The sequence below is a fragment of the Choloepus didactylus genome, chromosome 13 (genome assembly GCF_015220235.1).
Source record: "Choloepus didactylus isolate mChoDid1 chromosome 13, mChoDid1.pri, whole genome shotgun sequence".
Taxonomy (NCBI): Eukaryota; Metazoa; Chordata; class Mammalia; order Pilosa; family Megalonychidae; genus Choloepus; species Choloepus didactylus.
This window is the reverse complement of record NC_051319.1, coordinates 16,696,800-16,714,368: the sequence shown is the minus strand read 5'-3', so window position 1 is coordinate 16,714,368 and position 17,569 is coordinate 16,696,800. Positions and strand designations below refer to the sequence as shown.

The window sequence follows — 17,569 nt, the reverse complement described above, 5'->3', positions numbered from 1 at the left end:
CCAACACTAAAAGAATGCTAGGCACGGGCAGGCCCTTTGTAAGCATATGTCGAATTAAGTGTCATGTTGTTCCTCAGCAAGCCATCCCCAAATTTAGCGATGCTCAGTTAGAAAATACAAGGTATCCATGGTTGCAAAAGAAGGACTAGAAGGGAAATTCAATACCTTATTTTCTGTTTGTTTTTCTAGGCAGATAACTAACCATTTATTTTCTTAGGCTCACTAAATGAAAATTCATATGAATTAAAAAATTCTGGTTCCATTATTGTCCTGAATATATTGAGACCTGAAGTGAAAATCTGTTCCTGGATGCTGACCCTTTATGAATGAAGCCTGTTGACCAAGGCTTGCTATAAAGACCAAAGTACTTGCTCACAAGGTCTAAGTGAGTCTACCAAAAACATCTCCAGGTCTACCCCAAGGTACCACTCATGACCCCAAATTCATCATCAGAAACAATCCCAGGAACAAGGTAGGAAGGTTGATTGTGAATGTTGCTGGATAACTCAGGTACTAAACACATCATCCCAGCTCCAAAGCTCTGAGTCAAAGCCTTCGACTACCCTGGGGTGGAAAAGCCTCCACATACCTCTAGTGGGAGGTATAGCGGTAGGACTTTGCTGGAGGGTAACTTGGTGATTTGTATCAGAAACTTGAACATGTAAAGATCCAGCAATGTCCCTTGTATGAACTGAAACTAAGGACATTTTTTAAGGAAGCACTAAGATGTATAGATAAGAATGTTCATTACAGAAATATGTATTATAGCAAATATCTGGCACAACATATTTGTCTAAAAGGAGAGGTATAACTACCTAAATTATGGAACAAACATAAAATATAAATAAATACAATAAATAAAAATAAAACATTGAAAATACGATAACACAATCCCAGTATTTTGTTAAGTGAGAAAAGATTATAAATCAGTATAGTTTCATTCATAAAAAATATGTGTATGCATGTTTATGCATATATGTACATATCATATATATATGTATGTACATATAAAATGGACACACACGTATATGGAACAATAGAAGGAAATATATCAACATTAATATGATAATTTCTAGGTGCTTGGATGATGTGTGCTTTTTTTCCTTCTTGCTCATCTTCATTAGCTCATATTTCTACAAGAAACGTGCATGATATATGCAACACAAAAAGTAAAAAAGAAAAGAGTCATACACTGTGTTGCTGTTAATCTGTATGATTTGTGTCAAGTAACTCAGACCATCATCTCGGGTAGCTTTTTTTGTAGAGTGTAAACGCCAATTGGCGCTGCCATTGCCTAGCTAGCCAGAAATACTCGTTTGTGTTGTAGTAGCGCAAAAAAAAAAAAAAAAAAAAAAAAAAACTTAAAGATTAAAAAAATTAAAAAATCACTACTAATGAAACTTTAAGGATATATTTTAACTCTTTCCCCACATCAGGCTTTCTAGGTTCATTTCTGCATTCCTTCTAAACTCTGACTAGATTTGCTTTTCCATTGGTTTGGAGAATGCCCACTTGGCATCTGGTTCTGTGGTGTAGAGAAATGTTAAGGAGGGGTCAGACAGGAGATTTTCTCTTCCATCCATGTGGTGACCACCACTTGCTTACAGAGAGAAAAGAATTGGTAAGACCTGGCAAGACAGACTAGCTCGAAGGCATTTCTATGAATATAGTACATAGCATGTTTCCTTGAGTAAAGTATTGGTAGGATTCAATAAATGTGGTATGAAGCAAAAGAAAAAAAGTGGGAAGGTGGAAGGGAGACATGAGTAGACACTCTTGAGGTATTTCAAACTGCTGTATGCAACAGAATGTTTACCCTTTTATCTAATACTGATTGCTGAGAATTTGCAATTGTCACTGCGTGGCTGGAAATTGGAGGCATATATACTATGCAAGGTAAGGGGGAATTTGAGCCCAAACAGAGGCAGTAATTAAATTTTTAAAAAGTTCCATTCCTTTCCTATTTAGAAAAGTTTTGCATATATCTGGAATTTTTACAGGCCAATAAAAATACCAATTGGACCAGCAAACTTGAATTAGGTCATACACACATTTACTCAATTTCTCTTTATCCTAGTCATGGCCACCTCTTTCTCCTCCCCATATTAACAGTTTAAGAGAATACCTGTGGTTTAAAACAAATACTCTTGGTTTTCCTCCATAAACTCAAATTTCCATGAAATTCAAAAGAAACATATTTTCTTGGGCCCATTGCCTGCTTTTAACAGGCTTTCACAGGGCATGTGGGCCATGGTTTATTTTCATAACTGAATAGCTGAGTTTAATTTTATAAATAGTGCCCAGCGGACTACGCTATACATAGCAGGTGCACATTAAACATTGTAAACATGAACTTCCAAAGAAAGTTCAAATGATTGCATTTAAAGCTTATCATATACAAAATAAAAATGTTTTGAAAATGGCAACTCAACATTTTACTCCATACAGCAAAAACCTCTTATTGTATTCATACCCTCATTTAAGGGGATTCTGTACTTCTGCTTTGCTTTTTGTTGCAATGCAGTATCAAAATGACAAATTCCTCATGCTCTTATATCTGTGACAGTGGCAAGAGGAGAAAAAAGGAAGAAAAGCATTATGGAAACTTCCATTTTCACAACATCTGTTAGCAGAAAAATTACCAAGCACCTTGATCCAATAATTCTCATTTCTCTTTTGGCCTTCATTTTTTGTTTTTCTTTTTTATTGCAAATTCCTAACTTCAGTGCTTCTATACGTATTTCATCTTCAGAGCAGTAAGACCACCCCAGAGGGCAGACAGGCGCCTGCTAAGGAAACACAACGTTTTCACCTCAGTCTATGGAGTCAGGAAATGGCCGAAAGCTCTGCCCCAGGAGCCTCCAGCCCGCTGGGTGGGAACTGCTCTGACCTTCCACAGAGGAAGCACCATTGGGGTGGGGGAGAGATCAGGAATGGATCCCCTTCCTCTCTCCAGCCTCCCTTTCCCAACCCTCACCTCACCCTATTTTAGCCCAACACACACTCACATAGCAGAGGAAACAAAGCCAAGAGGCTGACAGCACACAGAGTAAGACAGTCATTGCGCACTGCCCGAGAGGCGCACAAAGCCAGCGCCCTGAAGCTGGGAGGAGCGGTCTTCCCCGGCTCCACCACACCTCTGTCCGGTCACCACCCAGGGGAGCACCATACCAGGAAAACAGTCGCTGGGCCCAACTCTGTTTCTTCAGCTGCAGCACATTCAGTTCTTACGCTTGCTTTGCACTCTCCACCCGTCGAAACAAGTTTGCTTGGTGACTTGGGCCTGGTTATCTTGCAAGGCTAGTATAAAACACTCAGTGCACCTCTGATGGAAACTGCAGGCTGGAGGTGGGCATCCTCTATTCTGTTCCACTCTGTGTTCCTCTACCTGATCCTGACTCTCCTGCCTACCAAAGGTCTCTTCTTCCTGCGTGCACTGTCAGTTTCTTCAGACTGATAGATTGAGCTTCCTAAAGAACTGCTCCGATCAAGTTACTGCCTTATCAGAGCAAGCACAGAAGCAAGCAAATGAAATCCTACAACAGTTCCCTGGTGCCTCCTAAATAATGTCCAAGCTCCTTATTGGAGGACTGGCCCCAACCTTCCAGCCATCTCAATTACCCTGTTCTATGTTTTCATGCCTCTCTAAATTTCTTCAGTCTCCCTATCATTTTCTTTCTGTGCAGAATATTCTCCCCGTCTTCATTGCTCTCCTGCTCCTTCATCACTACATTTCTGTAGCAAAGATCCAGCTCAAATGCAACCTCCTCCCTGAAATCTTCCTTGTTCCCTGCAGTTGAAAGTTTTCTCTCTCATTCATGTTTCCATAACACCTTCTCAGTTCTTTTCTAGGTGTACTTTTCAATGTAAAACTATAAACTGCAATACAAATGTAGGTATTAGTGTATTTATTTGTGTTTATTTCTTATCTTCCCTACTAGAACATAAGCTCCTGGAATCAAGAATCTACTTCTTACCAATTTTCCCATAGTTTGTTAGCATCTGACACTACCAAATGCAACTACTTATTGAATGAAAAAAAAAAGTAGTTAAAATAGTTTTCAGGTGTCAACTCTGATTTTTGTTACCCCAAATTTTATCTTTTTAAAAAATGTGGATGCAATTTCTATTGGTTTATTTATGTAAATCCTTTTCCTCTGACCTTAGCATTTTGTGTCCTTGATAATTTGGGGCCTGATTTTATGGCCCTGTCCCAAAGCTACATTTCCATGCCTGGATACCAATTCAATACAGGAACCAACTAGCCCAGACCATGTATATATGATTTCAGTGACTGGCAGGAGATGAAAAAGCAAACCCAAGCAATGAAGATTTGAAAAGTTGCTATCTCAGAAAAGAATTTTCAAAATGTGGTTTTGAAAAATGGACCTGGTAGTCAAAAATATTGTATGTCGAATGTCAGGTGCCAGCTTTAAAGACCTGCAAATGATAATATTTTGTCTGTTTGGGCTAAAGGAGTTCAGAGTAGGCTGGCTTGAGGGCAGCAAACTTGGGAAGGTAGTCCAGAGCTTTCTGCTTTGCTTGGCAAATGACCTTGCTCTTTGGCACTTTTAAATATATGACGAAAGCCATCACTGTCAACATTTCCTCTTCTTTTAAAATAACTGTACATTAAAAAAAAATGCTTTCTTGCTATTAATGTCTCTTGTGATGGATATTCTTTTTGCCTTGCTTATTTATCTAAATGCCCTATACATTAGGTCTTTGTAGCCTGAGTGCTTTGGAAATACATATAGAATGTAAATCATCAAATTGCTTTTCCTGAAAGTACGCTGGGTGACTCCTAGCTGTGATAAGTACTGTCCATGTGTTTCAAAATCTTTTTATGGTGGTTTGAACAAATGTAAAATTTACAGAATACAGACACATGCACACATGCACGTGCACACACACACTCATAATGAAAAGAAACCATTCAGAGGGGAAACACAGCAATAATATTAAACATCTGTAGAGGGTTTTATATTTGAAAAATTCTTAAACTCGTCATTTTACACAACTAACTGGTAGGTGAGGAAGCTGTGAGTATGCACAGAATCCCAAGGTCACATTACAGCAGAGAGCTGCAAAGCATTTTCCTAGTACGAAGCCAATATCTGTTTCCTTTGATTTTCACCAATGGCCTAATTTTATTTTTCAGAGTTACAGACAAATTTTGTCTGCTCCTCATTGCAAATGACATTCTTCAAATATCTTAAGGCAACTTTCATATCTCTCATGTCTTCTGTCTGGCTCCTTTAGTTCTCCAGTTCCTTTAACTTTTTGATTTGTGATGTGGTAAAAAATAGGACCCAGACAGGGGCTATTTTGGAGACTCTCTTCAGGATAATCTCTGAGTTGATAGTGTCCCTGTGAAACACGTCCGGGACTAGACAGAGTCTTCTAGATACGGTCCCTACGATTAAAAGTTTAGTGAGACTATTATCTCCTTTAGTTTGGTCACATATATGTATTAATGAAGCCTAAAATTTAAGGAACTTTTAAAAAAACAGGTGCATCGCAGTCTCTATTTTCATGCATTCATTCATTCATTTGGCAAACATTTTTTAGAACCTAGTATGTATCAGGCACTATGCTAAACACTGATTGCTTCTTACTTTGATAGGACTCCTAGGATAGATTTCCCGCATTCAGTACTTCTGCAATTTATCTTTCCTCATAAGAGAAAGATTTACATTTATTCTTGTTAAATTTCACCTGATTCATTGTGGCCCTTTGTGGCAGCCTGGTAAGACCTTGCGATCCTTGATAACATCTGACATGTTCAATTTCTTCTAGCTTAGTGCCAGTTGCAAAAATGATAAAATACTGTCTATGCCCTCACCTAAGTCACTGATATGTTGAACAGTTCAATGCCCCAAATACAGCCTTGTAAAAAATAACTAGATACTTTGATATAAAGTGACTTATCAACCCCTAACAGCAATATAATCTAGCTCATTCTTTTATATATCATTATAAAAGGTATGAATGACTTCATACAACTCTTTTCTCAAGTCAAGATATGTTATGTTCACAGCTTCCTTTTGGTCTAACAGTTTAGGAAATTCACTGAAAAAAAAAAAAGTGAGTTTGGTATGACTTATTCTTAGTAAATCCAATTTGCCTGCAAATAATCATAGCTTTCTTTTCTAGGGGATCCCAAAATACATGAATACTAATAACCCACTGGCCTGTAGTTTTCAGAATTCACATTTCCCTTCTTTATAAAAATAGAACTACTTGCCTGTCCCCAGTCTTTTAGAACCTTTCTGTTCTCTGTGATTTCTAAATGCTACTGATAGAGGCTGCATTATCACTTTCTTCACCAAGTACCCCAAAATATAATTTATCTGGATTTGGACAATTAAACTCACAAAGGAGATTGGATGTTTCCCTGCTATCTCCTCATTTGGCTTGTTTTTGCTTTTTCTTTTAGTCATGCTTTGTCCTTTCTTGACAATTTGAAGAATATTGCCCTTGATGAGTGAGACAGAAACAAAAGAGCTTAGTAGTTACAATGTAGCTCTATCGATATGTTAATCTTTCATTACCATTCCAGGCAGCGGATTTATTCCTTCCTTATTCTTTCCTTTTCTGAACATAGCTGAAAACATACCTTTTATTATCTTATGTGTGATTGGCCAGTTTTGATTCAATTAGGTTTCAGCCTTCATTCCTAGTTATTATAGTTTTGTGTCAAGTTTTTAAATTCTTCCTTCCATCTTCTGCACATGACCCCTTTGGATTTGCATTTACTCGAGAGCATTTCATAAAAACAATGTGAAAGTTAAAAGGGAAAATTAGTATTGGGCATATAGCACAGCCCTGGTACACTGTAAGGGCTCTATAAATACTATTCATTAATTTTTGAAGACCCTCCTTTCCCCCCTTCATTATTGGGTCTAGAATTCTAATATTTAAACTCTCCTATCTCTCTCATGCTGTATTTCTCTTTAGCCTGCAAGCTTCAGAACCACTACCCTGAATTACTTGACATCTCCCATCCTCAGGCTACAGAGCTTGACTGACTCTCTCTATTACTGGGGATTTCATTACTGTAAATTCCTGAGGTTCCCCTCATTTCCACAGCACCAAGTCATTCTTCGATGGTGACCAAATTAAGATCAAAGGAGTAGTTCTTGTTTCCTTTTCCTGAAAAGTGAAGATGTCATCAAGACAAGCCAAGAGTTGACCAAACAATTATCTTTGGCAGACAGCTGTCCCAATAACAGACATCTCTTGTCACTACTATATAATACAAGAACATGAAATTTTATTGAGCTTCACAGTCTAGAAAAAGTAATCATACCTTAAATAATTCAGTTCTTGAAATAAACCTATGAAGCAGCTAGTATCATCTCCACTTTAGAGACAGTGAAGCTGAGGCTAAGCAATTCAGAGATATATTCTTTTTTTTTTTTTTTTTAATCATCATTTTATTGAGATATATTCACATACCACGCAGTCATACAAAACAAATTGTACTTTCGATTGTTTACAGTACCATTACATAGTTGTACATTCATCACCTAAATCAATCCCTGACACCTTCATTAGCACACACACAAAAATAACAAGAATAATAATTAGAGTGAAAAACAGCAATTGAAGTAAAAAAGAACACTGGGAACCTTTGTCTGTTTGTTTGCTTCCCCTACTTTTCTACACATCCATCCATAAACTAGACAAAGTGGAGTTTGGTCCTTATGGCATTCCCAATCCCACTGTCACCCCTCATAAGCTACATTTTTATACAACTGTCTTCGAGATTCATGGGTTCTGGGTTGTAGTTTAATAGTTTCAGGTATCCACCACCAGCTACCCCAATTCTTTAGAACTTAAAAAAGGTTGTCTAAAGTGTGCGTAAGAGTGCCCACCAGAGTGATCTCTCGGCTCGTTTTGGAATCTCTCTGCCACTGAAGCTTATTTCATTTCCTTTCACATCCCCCCAGAGATATATTCTTGATGACACAGTTGATAAATTTTTTAGGATGCTGACCGGAAAGTTGTCTCTAAGACAAATACAAGAAAAAGCACCAACCTTGTTTTCTATCCTGGTCTTCAGCCAGGGAGTTTCTGTGGAATGCTTATTTCTACCAGGATTACTACTAATAATTTGATAGATCTTTTTTTATCAGAAATACTATCTGTATTTCTCTTTATGCACTCATTCAAATGGTCCTCAACATTTATTCAAAAAACTTTTTTAAGCACCTACTATGTGCCAGGCATTGGATGTCCAGAATTTACACAGTGGTGTATATCTTCCTTAATAAACAAGGCTACTCTTCTTGGCCTTCATTTATTATGTTCAGTCTGTCCATGAGCTACTTCTACGTACTGTGTTAAGTGCTGCAGTAGATGCAAAGGTGAGTTAAGGTATATTCAGTCCCTATCTTGAGGACGCTTACAACCTATTAGAGAGAAGACCTAAGGCAAACCAATATTAAGACACACAAAGTCACATAAAGAAAGGTGTCAAAAGGAATTTGAGATGGATCTTGAATGTGTAGGACTTTGGGATGTGGGGATGGCACATGACATATACCAAGGTATAGCAGAGGGAAGAGAAAAAGGATGGAGAAGGAGGGACAGCCTGTGTGGGTCCAGGGAAAGGTAGCTAGTCCATGTTCTTGGAGCACAGGCTGCCTGTGGGATTGGAAGGAGGGATAAATTGGAAAGGTTGGTTGAGGTCAAACAGCGGAAAGTGCTGAATGCTCAGCTGAGGTTTTTCACTTTATTCAGTTTGGAATGGGGAAACTACTGAAGGTCTCTGGAGTCAGCTATGACTTGATCCAAGTTATGCTATGGGAATGGTAACAAAAGCACACATGTAGAGTGACTTGGGGAGTGTGAGAACAGCAGCAGAGAGCTCAGTGGCAAATTCATTCTCCGCAATCTACAAGAGCTACGTTTTAGTAGTTTGTTCCAGGAGCTCATCCAGGGCAACCAAATCCTGCTTTTTGGTATTATCTGTGTAGTCATACTCCTACTCTCTCAAATCATGGCTTTTAATGTAGAAGAGGATGCTTTCTATTCCCTATTCAGGTCTTTTAAGTCCATAGAGAGACATCTTGATTTCTTCTGGCTGTTTCACTGTTTTCCATTCAAATCAACAGAATAGGACATCAGCTGAACCTTGGAAAGTTGAATAATGTCTGGGGATCACTCTCCAGGAAGATAATTCTTCCTCCACCCTCCATAAATTATGCCAGGTCTGCATGGCCACCGCAGAATACCTCAACGGGGCGTCAGAGCCCCATGCTGTTTTCTTTTCCTTGGACCAAATGGAGCCAATGACTTCTCCTTATTGTTTCAGTCAGAATAGACTGCTGTTGCTTCCCAGAACATTCAGATTCATCAGCTATGGAAAATCTTTGTACTTTTCCTATTGCTCCAGTGAAATTTCTTCCCTATGCCACATTCTTCAACTCTCCAAGTGCTAATACTGGTATAAATTCCTTTGTCTTTTGAGAATTTTGATTTCTGGATTCTTTCAGATTATTTTTTTTCCCAAATTTTAAGGATCTGTTTGTTTTCTCTAGGAGTTGGAGAGTGGAGAAGTGTTCATTGACCCTTTCATCTTCTCCTCTAACATGGAGATCAGCTGACATTATAGCGGAGTCAGGTAACTGGTGATTCTTCAGAGGAAACGCCTTAACAACTTCCTTCCCTGTCTACTACCTGTCCACCTATCTGGTGTGGTCTCTGCTTACAAAAACAAAAAGAGTCAGTTCAAAGAAAGCTGCTTCCTCTGTTTCCAGGCAGCACAGACATGCCACAATGGGTTCACACATAAAAAACAATTTAAAAATAGGGAGCAAGATTCAGTGAGGGCAAAAACAGAGGTTCTCATCCTGCAGAGGGCCTTCTAGCCACTAAACTGAATGAGCTAAAAGAATAATGCACCTAAAATAGGCAGTTTACTGAGAAGCTGCTGATCATTAGATGAAGAATGATATCAATTCATTACAAACTGAGTAGCTGAGTTCCTTCAATGGATGTGTGTCAAAATGGGACTTTCAGATTTGAGGCAGAGAGATGGGCTAAGTGATCTCCTGTCAGGGCTGAAGATGGGGAAAAGTGGGCATGAATGGTTGAATCATTTGCTGACCATGTCGCCAGATTCCCTTCATTATCCGAAACCTCACTCCAGTGAGGGTCAGAACTAGACAAAAATAAAAGGGGGATGAAGCCCCATTCCTTCTTATTTTCAAAACTACAGTTCCATGAAGGCTAAGAATTAGGACTTTCTTTCAACTCCTTGTGCCTGCAGATTTAAGTGTTTAATCACCATTAATATCTGAGAGTCTGAAGAACTAGAAATGTCTACTTTCTGAAGTAAAATGAAATAAATATAAAATCTAGCCAGAAGGAGCAGTCCTCCTACTTTTTACTTCTTTTTAATAGTCCACCTATTTTTATTAAATGCATGAGACAGCACGAACATGGATCTGTCACGTTCCTCAATGAGCAGGAACAGGTGTTGTCCCCGTGGTGCGGGTGGAGGGGAAATAGATGAAAAATAGTGGCCTTTTTCTTTGGGAGTCATTGCTTAGTGCTTGTAGTAACTTGTGGGGAGCCGCTTTCCGGGTTAGGGCCTGGTGGACACGCCGCGACCTGCTCTAGAGTAGCCCCCGCCCATCGTTTGAGCCAAGATGGCGCCTGTATCCTGCTTCCGCATATGACGCATGAGGCAGCGGTTGCTGCTAGCCTATTGTACACGCTTACGTAGTACCAGCACATTGGCTGTAACTATTGTATATAAGAAATTGCCCGGGTTAGCCTCGGGGAGACAGCCCACAGGGAGCCGTGCCTGACGGCCGCATAGAGGTTGTTCTCCCACGGGGTGTAGGGCCTCATGTGGAATATGTAACAGAGAAAGTTTTCTTCCTGGCTCCAGTAAAAGGCTTGCATTCACTGCCATTGTGTGCCTCAAGTGTCAGTTTGTCTGTGTCTCTCCCTCTTTCCCTCTGTTCTCCTTGCCGGCCGAGGACAGGACGCGTGGGACCGAGCGAGAAGGCGCCGGACAGTAACTCACTTTGGCAGCAAAACAGATGACAACACAGGGATCAAACAAGTGACATACCTCTATATATTGACGTGACACAGGTAGAAAAGGAAACTGCTCATTTTATTCTTCTATTAGTTGCTTACAGAGCTAGGAGTTAGGTCTGTTAAGCCACGTACTTCCATGAGAACATAAGAATGTTGTGGTAGACTAATTGCCCTGGGTTCTGTCCCTTCCATAATTGGGTCCAGAATAACACAAGGGTGGAACAATGTCAAAGGGCATCTTGGCCAGAAGCAGTTCTTCATTCCTGCTCCCAACATTGTCCCCCTCCCTATATGGGAAATATATGATAAGTAGAATTCAGGACTTTCAGATTTGAAAAGAATGGGCAAAAACCTAGTTAATCAAGAATGCCTGTGTACTATTGAAAATGGAAACAAACAGTGGTTGAGAATAAACTGTACACTGGCACCCTCTTAAGGAAAGTAGACCCCAACATCCTGGAACAGGGAAACGGAATTTTCAAGTTAATGATTTTTGCAAATTTGCTTACCTTTGTTTAAGCGTCCCATCACTGTAAATTCAAAATATTTGCTGTTGTCAGTTGAAGAGTAAAGGCCAAAGAGGGTGGCTGAGCTTTTAGTCTGAAGCTTGAAGGTGAAGATTACATAGATCTCATTCAGGGTGGGGTCTGTCAGGACTGGCTGCAGAATGCTTGGGTTCAGCCTCTGACTGGAGGATGGAAGAAGGTCAAAGACTAGGGAGAATCAGGGAGAAAGCGGTAATCAGTTAAAGATTTAACTTTGGAGCAAACATGTTTCATAGGGGGATAATTAGACAATTAGCTACAGTTAAAGTAATATAAACTAATCTTGTGATCATTTTTCCACATTGCAAAACTCACTAGTTCTCCCTCAACACTTTCATAGCAGCTGGTTATTTCAACCAGAAGAAATATAACGCAATAATCATCACTGGGTTATAGCCCTCAAGAGAAGACTACATTTGCAAACACAAAATTGGATTTGGCTGGAAAAGTGGCTTAAAATGCCCGCTAGGAAAAACATTGAAGGCTTAATGTACAAGGGAAGAGGTGAGACATCCAAAGTCATTGTTTTCCTTTATCCCCAAGTAGTGACTTTCTGCCATGCAGTCCCTTATATACCAATGAGACCAGGGCCAATTCTACTTCCCTGGTAAGTGATAAATGACAGGGAATGCAGCAGCAAGCATGGTTGTGGTGGGAGATATATTGCCAACAAAACTATTTGCTACCTTGGTGATACCTCAGTGTTCCCCTTGTAACTTATAGTTCTCTGATATCTTTCCATTAAAAAATATTGATGTGGGAAAAAACCCAAAATGATGTATTTTATATTTCTTGGCTGTACCCTGACTGACAGAGTTGGTCTACAAAACTAGAATTTGCATTTGTACAAGCTGCCTTTGATCAAGCAAACACTTTCTCTCAAAAACTTTGAATATTTATGAAAGCCATGAGAGAATATGTCACATCATTTATAGATAAAACCCAAATCTGAGTAATATTCATTGAAAGTTATTTAGTATCTTTGTTATTTTATGCGAATTCTGTTTGAACAAATCTGCCTTCAGGCACTTTAGCACCTAGAACTGTCTGCTAGACACAATAATCTGGTTATTAAAAAGTTAATATTCACAGTTTATGAAGAACTACAAATCAATAAAATGATAAGCATCCTAATAGAAAAATGGGCAAAGAACATGAAGAGGCAGTTTATAAATTTTTTTAAATGGCCAATAAATATACAAATAAATGTTCATACGCTTAATGATGAAAGAATTGCTAACTTAAACAATAAGATGTTATTTTCCACCATCAAATTAAAAAAACAAAAAATACAATAAAACCTAATTGTTGGTGAAGGTGCAGGGAAACAGGCACCCTTGTGCACTGCTGGATAAGATTTAAACTAGTACAAACATTTTTGAAAACAGATAAAATAACAGTATCAAAGGCTCCAAAATCTGTATGCTCTTTGAGCTAGCAATTCCATTTTTAGGAATTTATCCTAAGGAAATAATGAATGATGTGGTAAGTGATTTAGATTCAAGGATATCCACCACTGGTAATAATTACTAGAATTTCTGTTTATGAAGGACTTAGGTGAAGCAATCTAATTGGAAGATGTGAGAAACGTGAATGTCTGTTAGCATAGCACTTTATTGTGAAAACATAAATTGTCCTTGGCAAAGAAAGGAGGGCTTGATGAAAATTATGGGGGGGCTAAAGACACCCCAAACCATCTTCTGGTACTGCGATTGTTCAATAAAATGTTATTGATAATATCAAAATACTAGAAGCAACTTAAGTGTCTTATAGAAGGGCCCTAGTTAAATAAATTTTGCTCCTCCCCAAAAGTGGAATACAATCTATTAAAAACGGTAATGCAACTGAATACTTACAGACATGGACGAATGTTTCTGATACATTAAGTGGGAAAAAAAAAAAAACAGTGTAAAGCTATATGTATAATGTGATCCCATTTGAAAGGTATATTTGCATAGACAAAGGTTTGAAAGAGTGGGTAAGGTTTAAATACACAGCAAAATGTTAATATTAATTGTGGCTATCTCTGGGCTATATTATCTTTTATTTTTGCTTATCCAATTTTCTATAATGAACAGTTATTGCTTTTGTAATAACAGAAAAATGAATAAAAGTTACAAAGCAAATGGGCAAAAACCTAGTTAATCAAGAATGTCTACTAGTTTTCGGAGACAATCTGTCTTCAGACTATTTCCATATTGATTTTTTCACGTGTACCTGAGGAACTTAAATGACAATAAATTTAATATTAGAAGTGTTGGAAAGCAGAATATCTATTGTGTTTCCTCTTAAGATCCACATCCCCAAAACATGAAGACTGCCACCTACTATATTTCAAAAAGGAAATAAAAATTTTTAAATCCAGAGAGCTGGAATTTTCTATTTCCCCTAGTGAGAGCAAAGGGAAAAGAGGGCAATATGTTTGAAAGTTGCATTCAGGACAAGGCATCTCCAGAAAAGAGATGTGCATTTAAGGCATGGGAACTGCATTAAACCACTCTTCGTATTCTTGATCCTTACTTTGACTATGTCCACATCAAAATTTGACTCAAGTTAAACTTGCTGTAGTTCATTCTGTATGGTTGGTCTAATCCACTTGCTTCTCTCTCAGGAGACTGAATTCGGATTAGTTAGTAATGAGTTTGGAGAGCATTTTGAAAAGGAAATGAGACACTACGATTTTCTATTAATGTAATTACATTTTAGTGATAGTGCCAGGATCTAAGCACAAACTTCTAGCGCTAGAGGTGAAATTACTGCTACGAATGAGCCCACCTACTATGGTATGTAAAACAAATGCATACTAATTTAAGATTCTAGCTGTGCAACTCAGAGGAAAAAGGAGATAAGCAAACTATCCAGTTGAGCTGCTAATTGCAAACTAGGTAACTCAGTAAAAGAACCTATCAGAGAATTGACTTAATCAGATCATCTACAGCAACTAAATTAACCAGGTAATTTAGGTTTGTATAGCCTGAGTTCAAATCTTCATGAAACAGCCAGGTAGTTCTAAGGAAAAACAGGAATCCATACATAAGGGACATCATGAAACTGTGTGTTCAAATGTTGAGAATTTATATAACACAAACAATTACACCCATAAATTCAAACCTGCCAAATATCACCTGTAGAAAGAAAATTTTTGAAATGTGTTAAAAGCTTCCTTTTTTCCTTCCTAGAAGCACAAGTCACTGTGAATGAATACTACAGACCACATCATTTCAAATATTTCAACCTAAACTAAAAGCTAGCAACAAAGAGCCCCCTGAAACCACCATTTTGGCTGCCTCTTCTGAAATCAAGATGAATAATTTCGTGGGGGAAATGCAACATTTAAATGTATGATTACTGAAGTGGGCGGTGAGGGGAGTTCAGAGGACCCTCCCAGGCTTTCCTTACACAGCCTCCACTTTGTCATGAAGAACACTTTTTACTCCGAGTTTTATGCCTTTTCTAGTTTTATTTGCTTAGTCTGTAATAAATCAACTGGGGCACCAATTTCAAAGAGATGAAGGTCACACGCTGGATAAACCAGTTAAAGCCCTAAGTACTCTTTCTTGCTGAATCACTTTTTCCTTTTGGCCTTTATAAAAAAATTTCTGTTTAACTGTAAAAGCTTTCTGCAAGAAGGTTATTTCCACGCCTTCTCACAAAAGGGTTTGAGGATTATCCAGGTGTCTTTTCAAATTATTTACCAAATTTGTGCTTTTTCATAGAAAAAGACCATTCTCCTGGTCCTTCCTTCTTCTATTTATCTCAGGAATCAAGAGATTAAGCCATCTCCTGAAAGAGGGTTTGCTTTTGGGGGTCTAAGCAAAGTCAAAGCAGAAAACGGCAGGTGGAAGAGCAAACAATAGTGCTGCGACTCTCTTCGGGGTGTCCCTCTCTGGGTGAACCCCGCTCCCGCCCTGTCCGAAGGATTTAGGGGCAAGAACTGAGTGGGGGGCTGCCGGGGACAGAGACCAGTCTTCGTGCAGAACCGGGATATCACCCTACACCACACAGGATGTTTTAGAGGTCTGGGGCCCGGTGGTGAGCTTTGAAGTAAACTCGACGTCTTTCCATAGACTGAAAACAAGTTTTGCACCCCCCCCAAAACTGTTGTTTAGGGAATTGGTCTCATCACTGGATAATCGAATCTCAAAAAATGCTACAATCATCTCTTCCAATCACAATATGCTTTGATGGGACAGCGGAGGTGCTGAGCGAGGTCCCAGGAGCCAGGGGCCAACCAGTGCGCGCCAACCTGGTCCTTCCACCTGCCCAAGTGGGGCGGGGGACCCAGTGCCCATCGCCCCGGCGCCTGGCCCGAGCCCACTTACCCTGGGGGGCGGCCTGGGCATCGGCCCCCAGCCACGGCTGCAAGACCAGGTGCAGCAGGAGGACCGCGGCTGCGCGCAGGGCCGACATGCTGGCTCTCCTGGATCCCCGCGGGGCGCCCACGGGCGACGGCAGCGGCGAACCTGCCTCGGTGTCCCCGGGCGGAGCGCTGTTCCTGCGTCCGGGTACTCCCTTGGCGGCGCAGGTGAAGGGCGCGCGGGGTGTGCGCCCAGCGTGCGCAGCTGCCGTCGGGGTCGGGGGCGCTCGCGGCCTGGCGGGCGGGCGCGGAGCGGAGGCGCGGGCGTCTGGGCTGGGCTGGGCGGCCGCGGCCCGGCTCTTTAAGTCCGGCCGGGCCCCCGGGGGCGGGGGAGGGCCGACGCTGGGGCGGCCCCCTTGGCCGGGATCCCCCTTAGCCGGGAAGAGTGGGGGCGGCCGGAGAGAAAGGTGTAGGTGTGGGTCCCGAGTGAGCCCTGGAGTGGGCGCAGATGCACACCCAGGGCGGATGCGCGAGGGGCTAGGACAGTGGCGAGACAGCCAGGACCCTGCAGGGGCACCCAGGAGAACAGGGTAGAGATGAGGGAGGAGAAAAAGGAGAAAGGGAGGAAGAAAAGTGAGACTGACCCGCTTGCTTGGGTCACCGTCAGCCACCGAAACACTTATACTCCTTTTGTTGTCTAGTAAAACAAAACAAAACAAAAACAAACAGACAAAAACACAGCATTTGGACAGGCTTTTAACGCCCATCTTGAGTTCCCTTCCCAACGAACCTGAAGGCTCTCCAGGAACGTTGTTCCTGCTGAAGTGGTCCAGAGAGCCCCAAAGAAACCAAATTGGTTTCTTTTATTTCTTCGAGCTTTTCTTGAACACTTCAAATATTAGATACTTTTCCTATCAGTTTTGAGACATGAACAGTGAACGTTTGAAGTTTTGTTTTGTTTTGTTTTGTTTTTAATGGAAATAAAACATGTCTCCAGGAATCACTCAGGACAGAGCCACTTAAATAGGTCGGTGGATTTGTGCTTACTGGAGAATGTATTTTTCAATCTGCCTTCCTGCCCCCACACTCCTATCCCACCCTCCCAAAAGTTTCTGTGTGATACTTTTAAAAGTTTGGGGATAGGACCTGAAAGATATGGAAGGAACATGAGTGATTAGTCTTCGTGCTACACAAGCGCCTTAAAAAATGATTTCGTTTAACTAACAGGAAAAAAATATTTGAAGAACAATGGTAAAAAAATTTCCCTTCTAAACAGTGTCAACTAATGGAGAAGATCCAGCAAAGTGTTTTATCTCTATCTTTGTTTTTCAGAGAATTTTGTTTCAAAGTTGATGACTCTACCTGCCACATGCTAGGAGATTAATCCACAGTCTCCTTTCTAAACTATTCTATGAACTACTGGGATAACAGCCCACCAATAATGATTCCATTTTATAGTTAACGACCTGGAGACTTATGTGCTATTTTCAGAACTCTGCCTTATTTGTGGCTAATGTAGGTGTAATTCAGGCTTTAGTTAATGCCACATAATACTACAGTGACTTGAATGGGTCATTGTATGTCGATTAATGAGATGGATAGACTTGGAAATCTAACTGTCTCTCCAGGAATGGCTGAGTTTAGAGGAAGGTCCAGGCTCCCAACC

General features: G+C 40.2%; 1 protein-coding gene across 1 annotated transcript in view; it reads right to left on the bottom strand.

Moving 5' to 3' along the window:
• THBS4 (thrombospondin 4) overlaps nt 1-16,197 on the bottom strand; it is a 44,198-nt gene extending 28,001 nt beyond the window's left edge. The window contains exons 1-2 of the mRNA XM_037801955.1: nt 15,929-16,197; nt 11,571-11,774 (exon numbers count right to left, since the gene is read on the bottom strand). Coding sequence (XP_037657883.1) covers nt 11,571-11,774; nt 15,929-16,016 — 292 coding nt within the window. The 5' untranslated portion in view covers nt 16,017-16,197. The remainder of the gene's footprint in view (nt 1-11,570; nt 11,775-15,928) is intronic.
• Nucleotides 16,198-17,569: the final 1,372 nt, after the last annotated feature.